Source organism: Lissotriton vulgaris, unplaced genomic scaffold, assembly GCF_964263255.1.
Source record: "Lissotriton vulgaris unplaced genomic scaffold, aLisVul1.2 SCAFFOLD_2334, whole genome shotgun sequence".
NCBI classification, from domain to species: domain Eukaryota; kingdom Metazoa; phylum Chordata; class Amphibia; order Caudata; family Salamandridae; genus Lissotriton; species Lissotriton vulgaris.
The window spans coordinates 291,388-302,073 of NW_028252487.1; the positions used below are offsets into that span (position 1 = coordinate 291,388).

The 10,686-nt window shown below is 43.1% G+C and overlaps 1 protein-coding gene across 1 annotated transcript in view; it reads left to right on the top strand.

The window, feature by feature from the left end:
* The window catches only part of LOC147662143 (fatty acyl-CoA hydrolase precursor, medium chain-like), a 269,558-nt gene extending 263,468 nt beyond the window's left edge, over positions 1-6,090 (top strand). The window contains exons 8-10 of the mRNA XM_086951080.1: positions 1,538-1,687; positions 5,326-5,398; positions 5,485-6,090. Coding sequence (XP_086807206.1) covers positions 1,538-1,687; positions 5,326-5,398; positions 5,485-5,671 — 410 coding nt within the window. The 3' untranslated portion in view covers positions 5,672-6,090. The remainder of the gene's footprint in view (positions 1-1,537; positions 1,688-5,325; positions 5,399-5,484) is intronic.
* Positions 6,091-10,686: the final 4,596 nt, after the last annotated feature.

The window sequence follows — 10,686 nt, forward strand, 5'->3', positions numbered from 1 at the left end:
GGGTGGAGCATGGGTGTTTCACACATATCCATGCATGGATTTTGGCGCATTCCCTGATTTACCATTACTGGTAGACCTGGGAATGCGTCAAAATTCAACTCATCCCAAGGTGAGGCATAACAATGGGAAATATCTTTATTTCTCCTTGTTTTCCCTATTTATCTGTGTGCTGCATTCTGCAGAGAATGCCTCCGGCAATTGTTTTTGTTAAGGAAGGTGTCCCTTCTTGCACAAAAACAATCCTGCCTGCAAAGCAGGCACCCTTGCACAAGGATGCCTGCGTTAGTTCTAGGCTGCACATTGTGCACCAGTGCAGGGAAAAGATAGGAATGTGCCATATAATGTTAAATATGGAAATATGGCGCATTCCTGCCCTTTCCCTCTCAAGCACCACAGCAAGGTGGCTTGCAGCGCTGCACTTTGTGATTTTGATAAGTATGTCTCACAAGGTGCAAATGAGGTCCAGGCAAAAAAGATCCCTTGTTGCCCCATCATTGTTCTGTTTCCCTTCTGTGTTTCATTCCTTGGACAAGTAACGAGGTCACCTTCACATAAGATTTGATTTTTATATTAAATTACTGTTCAGTTATTATTGCAGTTGAAAACTAGTCCTGCTTGCTATAAACTACTTATCTAAGGCAGTTGTGAGGTTTGGAGCAGTACTTGCTTCTACATTTTCACATGATCTTGTGGGGCTTTAGGATGGTGATTGGGCGAGCAGCCTTGCTAGCTCTGACCTGAAGTATCCCTCCATTATCCTCTCTCCAATAGCCTGACAAAGGCTGCTGCGCATACACAGCACCTGAAGGGGAATCTCTGCAAATTCTCTGAACCCATGGGAAGACAGCCATATTAGCCTGTGGCCCAAATTACCATAGTAATCATCATGATCTTCTGGCAAGGGAATCCCCAGGATTTCTCTGTTGGTACATTGTGTTTGTGCACCCAGAGGAAGGTGATTCAAAGGATTGTGATGGTGCTTTGTATTTCCATGGCTCTGGGAAATCCTTATATTTCTCCTCACACACCTACACATGGACAACAGTGCGAGAAATTCCTCAGGGCATGAGGTCTTGGGCAGGTATGGGTTCTACCTGGCACCCCTCCAGGGCATGTACCACTGTGCAAAGCACTGTACGTTCCTGCCAAGGCCTGGCCACCCTTTTATCAAGTGAAATAACCTATTGGTTGTGGAAAGAAAGTGGAAAAAAGTGGTGCTGGGAATAGCTGCTGGGAATATGAGAGTTTCTCTACATGCTTAAATAATGATTCTAGTGTAGAATTCAGGCGCGCCTTGTTCTCCACTAACAAAATACAAGTCTGGACAAAAATATGATAACATTGTATGATTTCTCTTGCAGCTTAACCAATGGAAAATAGTGGTAAATACTTTTCAATATAGCTTCAACGATGTAAGAGTTTTAGCAAAAATATATTGCTGTGTAAAAAGGCATTCGATATTTGTTTTTTTTTTTAAATTGGCATTTTAACGCATTGTTGTTTTTTTTTTTTTAAAATGTGTTTGTTTTAATTTTAGAGTCTGGGCATCCCATTTATATGTATGAATTTCAGCATCGACCGAGTATCTATAAGGATACTAGACCATACTTTGTGAAAGCAGATCACGGGGATGAAGTTGGATTTGTCTTTGGAGGACCTTTCTTGAATAATGATGTTCGCCTTATTGGTAAGACATAAACTACCACATTTTGTCGCTCATTGGCAGGTATTACTGATATGTATCACAACTAACAAAAACAGACTGTAATTGTGCAAGTGCATTTTGGGTCTATCGTTCTGCAAGTGGCTAGAAATATTCATGAAATTACATCTTTCGTGCAAATGGAACTAAGCTACACCTGACTGAAGAGACCCAAATACGCTGAAGCCGGTCCTGCTCAGAGGGAGCCTGTCGTCTTCTCAAGCTGGACTGTTCTTATTGGAGCAGGGTCAAGACTGATTTGGGTATGGCTGGTTCCTTTCTGAGGTGGCATGGTGGACAAGAGAACAATGGACTGGGATATGACCCAGAGTAACTACCGCTGGTTGAGAGTAACTCAAGCATTCCACCCATCACTCGTTTGTGTACCTCAAAGGAAGCAAAACAGCCAATTTCTTTTAAAGTAGTCACTCACTCTCTCCCTCAGTGAATACGATCAGAAGGTAGACCTGGAACAAATATAATTCTGTGTTCAGCACCCATCTCTGTTCCCGATCACTGTAAGGAACTGCTATGATCAATGATGTAATACTCAGAAGATTCTATAGGACCATGGCTCCACCATGGGCTTGGTACTGAGCAGCGAAATAAGGTTATGGTCAGCTGTTACCCAATGTTAATAAATTTTAAAATTGACATTTAATTATTTAATGTTTCAGTTGTCGGTTAAATTCAGAACTATTTATGACTATTATTCTATAAAATTAATTATTACACGTTTCGCTGTGCATTATGCAGTAGTTGTTTGTCATTGACGGGAGCTATTACAGCATAAATGACAAAACTCTTGAACAACTCCTTTGGAAACGCATTGTAGTATCTAGAGTGCACATACAATTACAGAATATATATAGGAAGCAGTACTATATTCACCTAAATATAAGTACCTATTGGACTTAAAACCCATTAATTAAAAACCGAATTTAACTTACCAGAAGCATACCTTATGTAGAATAGATTCGTAATTTCAGATTGATTCAAAGGTAGAGTTCCCAAAGTAAATGGTCACTGGAACCAATACAGTATCTGAGATTGTCTAAAAAGCTGATTCTCCTATGAGAAGTGTTGCTCAATGATTAGAGCGGCAGACCCTGATGCAGAGGTCTAGCCCGGGACCAGGGTTCAATTCCCCGCCTCGGCGGGTCTTGGGCTCAAAAATTCCACTGACCTGATAATTCTTGCCTCGGTGCCTATCCCAATCATGGAGTCCCACTCTGCAACTCTGGGCAATAGCTTGCTTAATCTCCACAACGGCCCCCGCAACGCTAAGGATGCCTGGCCTCCACCTTGGGGGTGCCCAGGAGGGGACGCCTCACAGGGAAAGTCAGGATGGGTTCCACAGCGGTATTCGTACAAGCGCCTTGAGACCCTTGCGGGTGAGTAGTGCGCTATACAAGTATCAATTTACATTTACATGAACTAAATGGAATTCAACAAAAATACACAACTATAGATCCACGTTTGGAGTTTGTCTTTCAGCCACGGTGTGAAAATAAGAGACAACAAACACTATTAGCAATTTAGAAAATATCATAAGGGACAGGGTATTTATCAGTATATATCATCAACTACTACGCATAGTTAAACCTCAAGGTCCGTGGGAAGTTTTTCAGACAATGAAATACAGCTGATGTTACTGGGCTAAGATTATAAAACCATGTACAATCCTTACCCACCAGACCCTCAGGGTAGCAAAGTTAAACAGTCAAAAGTATAGTTAAGGTGGTGGTTATAGACCAAGAGTAGCTGGCACGGATAAGAGCGGAGGGGCAGGGCGAGGGAGGAAGTTGACAGACAACGGGACAGGTAAAATGTACAAAAATAAATAAATAAATCCTTTTACTTGTGCTTGCCGCATTGGCAATGCGGCGAGCACAAGGTAAGTGGTTTATTTATTTTTTAATTAATTTTACCTATACCATTGACTTCCCCCTCCCTGCCTAACCACTCTTAACTATGCCAGGGGTGCCTGTTAGAGACTGAGGACTCAAATGAATATCCAATGTCAGTCAATGCATCAGTGTCAACACAATGCTTTTACTTATAAAATAAAAATACTTTACTTCTAACACAAAAAACAATACTGTACATAATCATAAGAGGGTACTTCATTTGGTGTACCAATATCTCAGGTAAACGTTATTGTGGTTTGGGAGTTTTTCCTCGGACAAGGCTCGCCAACATTATGCTGCCAAGCGCAATCAAGAATTTGTGTCCCCTTTCGCGAATTTCAACCACTAGTACTCCTTCTGGTGAGATTTCTCAACACGGCGGTCACAGCAGGTCAATACCACTTGCGTTGAGAAAATCTACTCCATTGGCAGAAAAAAGCAGCACCCTCTGTGGTGCTACATTGTACTGTTTGCGCTATATCGGTGTGGAACAAGCTCTCGGAGTGCCAAAATTCCACAGCTCTCGGTACTCCACGGAATCGCGTGGAGTTTTTAAATAACTCCACAGAACCCCGTTTAGTGAAACTCCTCAAGTTCCACCCACCCCAAATTGCGTCCCACTACGATTCGGAATTTAGGTGAACCAAACTATTTGTATATAGGTCAGGTTGCAAAATTCCAAACTGCTTGCAAAAATATTGGTCACAATTCGCAACCAGTAATTAGCAACCAGCGTTTTGTACATACGGACTTAGATTGCAGGGCAATGCTTAGGCACATTCGGGAATCACAAAGCCACGCAAGGCCTGATTTGCATGGCCTTTTATGGAAATGTAAGGAAATGTAAGGCAACGCAGCTGCTTGAGTGGCACTTGGTTATATTTTTTAGGGGTAGGCGTTCCATGGGTGGAGCATGAGTGTTCCTGTGAATCCACCCATGGATTAGATGCAATTCCAGATCAACTAAGGTTTGTAAAGCTAGGATTGTTTAAAATCAGTATGCGTACCACAGAAAGCCGTAATGAGGAGAAAAATGTTAATTTCTCCTCCTTACTTGTATCTTTCTATATGTAATGAAGTCTGCGTCACACATAGAAAGAGGAATAAGCCTCCTTTGTGCAGGAAAGTATCTCTTCCTGCGCAAAAACAATCCTGCCCAAACCGCGTCATGCTGCAAGGGTGCCTGCATTGACGGTAGGCAGCCACGAGTGTGGCAGTGAAGGGAGAGCACTTAAGACCGCCATATTGCACTTTTCAGCTCTCTTTTGTTCACGCAGTGTAACACAGCAACTTTGCTTGCTGCCCCGCATTGCGTAAACATTTGATAAATATGCCCCATGTTCCATACTTCTTCAGCAACTCCAGACTTAAACCTAGCAGTAAACCATTCAACCACTCCTATTTGCAATTGCGGTGTCAAACTATGGCATATGAAAGGCATGCATGAGCCAATCAAGGAATGTGATTGTGGGCTAAACTTATATAACCAATATTATCAATGACTGATGTGACCTAATAAACTTTAATACTAATGAACTTTATGAACTTTAATGCTTTTGTTGGCAGGAGGTTTCTTTCTAATATTGTTCCCCTTCATAATCAGTACTGCTTAGAGTAATCTATTTTTCTGTACCTATCGAGCACTGGTGTATTTTAATTTGTTTAAAACCCAACAACGCCCGTTTCTCAATTTATGAACATATTTCCATCTAGGTGATGTTACTGCTGAAGAGGAACAGCTTAGCAGAACAGTAATGAAGTATTGGGCCAACTTTGCACGAAGCGGGTAAAACATTTGCTCTATGTTTTTTTTCTTCACATATCACAGTGACTAATTGAGAAGCTAATACCAGCTTAATTATTTTTTCCCAGAAATCCCAATGGCGATGGCTTACCTGAATGGCCTGTCTATGACCTCGATGAACAGTACCTGGAGATAAATTTGCAGCAGAAAATGGGAAAACAATTCAAAGATCACAAAATGAAATTCTGGACTGAGACTTTCCAGGAACAAATTAATGCAATCATTGCAGAAAAGCAGGATCACACAGAGCTGTAACCTACAAAACCTAATTTGTTTAAAAGTGTGATACAGGGTATTTTAAACAATGCAATATTTGTCTTCTCTACTTGGAAATATTGTGGCTTAATTATACAGAACATACCTGAAACTTTTATACATTTTCATTCAAATGAGTTATGTTATAGTGGTTATGAGGCAGATTTTGTATCCTTCAAACCTTGGTTTTATTCCTGGCTTCCTTACTTGACCAAGAACTGTGCGAGTATGGGCACGTCTGCCTGTACGCCCTTCTTACTATGTCAAGGCCAGATATACCTTCTATTGTCTAACACTGTCCCAATTACATGACCCACCCCTGCTTACTGTCATATCTTGGTTTATCGGATTTGTTTCCTAGACTGCGCAGCACCGCAGGCGCGAGATGTTATTGACACAATAAAACAAGTTATTTTTAATAACCGCTGTACTGCTCCTTGTGGCTAGATCCGTGCTATATCAGAAACCTAAAAAAAGGATTCAATCCTGTTTTTGGCTGTGTTCATCAAAAATTAGTGTGTGCAGGTGTAGGGGACCGCCACTATCTATCAATTATTATCACTGCAAAAGTGACAGGTGACTAGTCCCTCTGGTAGATGTTCCATCTGTTCTGTACCCCAAAAGTCTACCCATTTCGCTTTCTTCACTTCTTTTCCGGACCTCTCATTCAAGTGAGCAGAGCCATTTCTGGAAATCCCTTCAATTAGGGTAACATTTTGAGGGAGTCTGAATTACACCCAGATGGCTGCGCATTTTGAACATTTCACACCGTTCTGATGCTGCCAATTTGGGGAGTTTGCACCCCATCAGAACTAAGCTATTTTGGTAAAGCCTGAATTTTGCTGCTAAAACGTTTAAATGTCTGGTTAAACATGAGAGCACTCACCACTCATATTTAGATCCACAGAAGACTACTTTCAAGCGACCAGTTGTTTCAGGTTATGCCCTTAAAGTTTATACCCAGACCTTAGAGAGAAATAAATTACCATAACCTCTACATACTTTAAAAAAGTGAACCCAAAAAGATTTTGGAAACTGAAGGAACTTTGGTCCTAGAGTGTGTGGATTAACATTTCTGAAGCTTCTCGAGTGTAAAGCTCGGTGGGCCTTGTTCAGACACATCTAGCAGCGCAGCATCAAGGCATATGCCCTATTTAAGCTCCAGAACTGAGAGAGCATAGAGAGATGGGGGAGGGTCACTTTTTAGCGCCTAATGCATCATCATAGTTTTAAGATCTGAGCGCCCCCACACTCCGCCGCTATGGCACCTCTGGAAGTAGGGGTCCCTCAGGGGTCTATTCTTAGCCCCTTGCTCTTTAACATCTTTCTGGCCCCCCTTGCAGAGGTGGCGGAGTCTTTCGGCGCTCAGATCGTGTCATACGCTGACGACACCCAGCTCTTCTTCACATATGACAAGAATGAGGTGTTTGACGGAGCTCGCATCAGAAGCTGTCTAGAGGCAGTATTTGGTTGGTTCAGAGGACACGGCTTAAAATGCAACTCCGACAAGTCGGAGCTGCTTTTCTTTGGCTGTGCCACTGAACCAAATTGGAAAAGCTGGTGGCCGCAAGACTTGTTTCCACTTGCAAATGCAAGTGTCAAGGCAAAAAATCTAGGAATCATTGTCGACAATGATTTAACCTTTGGGCCTCAAATATCCTGTCTCTCGGGGAAATGTTTCGGGATCCTTCGGATGCTCAGACAATTTCTCCCCTTGATCTCAATTAATCATCGAAGGGTCATTGTTCAAGCACTTGTTGGGTCTAGATTAGACTACGCAAATGCCCTCTACCTAGGCCTCCCCAAATACCTTGTGAGGAGACTTCAAGTAGTCCAAAACTCAGCTGCCGGGGCTATCTACGGGCTCCCCAGACGCGCTAGTGCCTCAGACTTGTTAAAGGAACTGCACTGGCTTCCTATAGCCAAGAGGGTCCTTTTCAAAAGTCTGACGCTGACTTTCAAAGCCCTTCATGATATTGGCCCTAGCTACATCAGGAAACGTCTTGTTTCCTACAAGCCTAACAGGGCCTTACGGTCCGCCTCTCTGTCTAAAATGGTTGTTCCGACCATTAAACGCGCCAGACAAGGCGGCCGCTCTTTTCACCACTTGGCTCCTCGTGCCTGGAATGAGCTTCCCCTTTCTCCTAGACAGATCCCTAGCCTTATGTCTTTCAGAAAGGCTTTAAAAACTTGGCTTTTCACCAGATAGGCCCCCGCCTTTCCTTATGGTTTGCAGTTATGTTGCCACCCCCGAAGGACTTCTTCGCCAAAGCGCCGGGACACTCCTTCTGGAGTAGCTGTTGCGCTATAGAAGAATCTGATAACATAACATAACATAACATAACATAAGATAGCAAGATCAAGGTGATTAGTTCTACTAGGGTCTCTGTCTAAAAAACTGTTTAAAAGAGGTACAGCACAAACTCTCCTAAATTGATGTAGTTGAGCTAGGGTGTAAGTCACCAAGAAGGTAGTCTCATGGTGGAGTATCCCATGCAGCATTTTTTTTAAATGTAGCCAAGAACACTAAACGTTAGTGACATGACAGACACCATCAAAGGATACAGCCATGACATCTGGAGAAGTGTGGCTCAGGGGTTAGAGGCGGCAGACCCGGAAGCTGAGATCGGCCCTGGACCAGGGTTCAAATCCCCGCCTCGGCGGGTCTTGGGCTCAAAAATTCCACGGACTCGATAATTCTCGCTCCGGTGCCTTCTTGACTCACGGGTTCACACTCTGCGACTCTGGGCAATAGCTTGCTTAATCTCCACAACGGCCCCTCGCGGCGGGATGCCTGGCTTTCACCTTGTGGATACCCTGCCGGGGTTATCTCACAGGGGAATACCAGGACGGGTTCCCTAAGCAAGCGCCGGGAAACCCTTTGTGGGTAGCTGTGCGCTATATAAGCTCAAATACATTTACAATTTACATTTACATCTAATAAGTAATCCCTGAAATAACCTAATGAATTGTCATGTCTCTTATTTTGCTTTCAATATTTAAAAAGCTATATTGTGTCCAGGTCGATGATGAGAAGTAAAGAGTTACGGGGCATCATGGAGGAAGGGAGGACATGGTAAGAGAAGGGGATCTGCCATGATATAAGAGAGACTTCAGGGGAAACCCAATATATATTTTCCGAGACTACGCCAAGACCATACAGTGCCAGACAATAAAAACAATGTACACAGTGGCAATGCGACAAATGATTGTCTGGGAGCAAACCACAAAATACAATATCATACTATGTGATACAATATGATAGCCCCAACCAATGATTCTCAGATGGGGATGACATCTGTAGGGATAAGGAAGGAGAATAATTGTCACTCACCAAAAGGTCACAATGCTGCCTCAAATATGTGTAATTTATTATTAAGATTATATCTGGTACGTTTCTGACTAGCAATTTTGAGTATTTCGACCAACCACTCATTGCCCGTATGTGTTGTGGGCTGGTGCCAGTGGTGATGTATGAATAGTTTAGCTACTGGTGCTCATGGGTTGCTCAGTCTGGCAAGTCAGTAATTTAATGTAGAATGGCTAGCTGGAAGGAAGATGGGATCGACAAAGAGCTGTGATGCCAGATGTAATTCTAGACCATTGTCCAATAACCTGATAGTGCTGGACATGGCCAGAGGATATGATGGAGGATACAGCCATCACTATCGCATTTCCAGCAACGATTATGAGGTAGAAGCTTAGCCCTTTTGAGTTTCCTAGGCAACCAGTACCAGTCATTAAAACTTTTTAAATACAACCTTGTTGGTCTGTATTCCTTGATGACCCTATTGAGGTCCATAAGTAGATTTATCCAATCCTTTGGCATGTTCACCCCACCCAATATGTCTGCAAGAGATAGATTGGTGATGGAGGAGCTGAAATTAAATGCTTTAATGAGTAAATCATATAAATCAGAGACCACTCCCCTACATTGACCCAATGCATGAAAGTAATAGAGGACGAGTGACTGTGGGAGTTCCAGAGGAGCCGTATTGCAAGTGGCACACAGCGTATTAATTGCCGGAAGCACCATTGATCCGTCATCAGGAGACCAAGTTCCATTTGCAGCCCTGGGAATGTTTTAATCTTACCCTCAATAAACATCTGGCGCCATTGAAAAACTAGTTTCCCTCTTACTAGTAACACCGTGTTATGCTAGAGCTGCATCTTAAGATGTTTCCACAGAGAGATGCCCATGAGCTTGTGGGCCTCCCTCCAGTCTCTGACCGCCACCAGTAAAATTGGGTTACATTCTATAGTGTAGTCTGTAGCAGTAATATAAATTGGTAGGGACAAGTTTAGGTGATTTTGAAAATGGCATTATTGGCGTACCCACAACGGTGCCTCTTGTTTGGGGCTTAGGAATGCCACCGGATGTAATAAGCGAAAGACCAACTTGTTCGAGCTCTTATTAGGCAGTATTAAGCCTCCGGCCATGATCGAAAGGCTCGAAACCTTGGTTTGCACTCGCTCCAGATAGAGGGCCTGATTACCGATCCTATGCAAATACAATCATGTTTGTTGATTGCATCGTTCTCAGAAGGGAGGGGTAGTAACGTGGCTAGATTCAGAGTGCTACATCTTATAATTGTAATATGTTTAGAGAGTCAGTTCATAGCTGGTTAGACGTGCACTGGTGAGGTGCTGTGATTTAGTCTTATTCAAAATTGTAACCAAAGCATGGGGTACCATAACTGTAAGGTATGTATCAAGTACGAGGCCATCCGATTGCCTGATTGAAGTGGCCCCAGCCGCGACTGCTCTCAGACAACTCAGGAGGGCCCTCGCGACCGGATTAAGCACAGCAGAGAAATTATCATATGCTTATCCCCAATCATTTGTGTTATGACAGAAAGCGCGCAGCCAGCCATCTCGTGGACATAGAGCACAAACAGCTTGGCATAGTTAGGAGTACCAAGGACGGGAGCAGAACAAAGTGCTGTTTTCAATTACTCAAAAGACTGCTGACATTCGGGCGTCCAAGGCTAAGGCTCATGCACTTCTTTCATTGT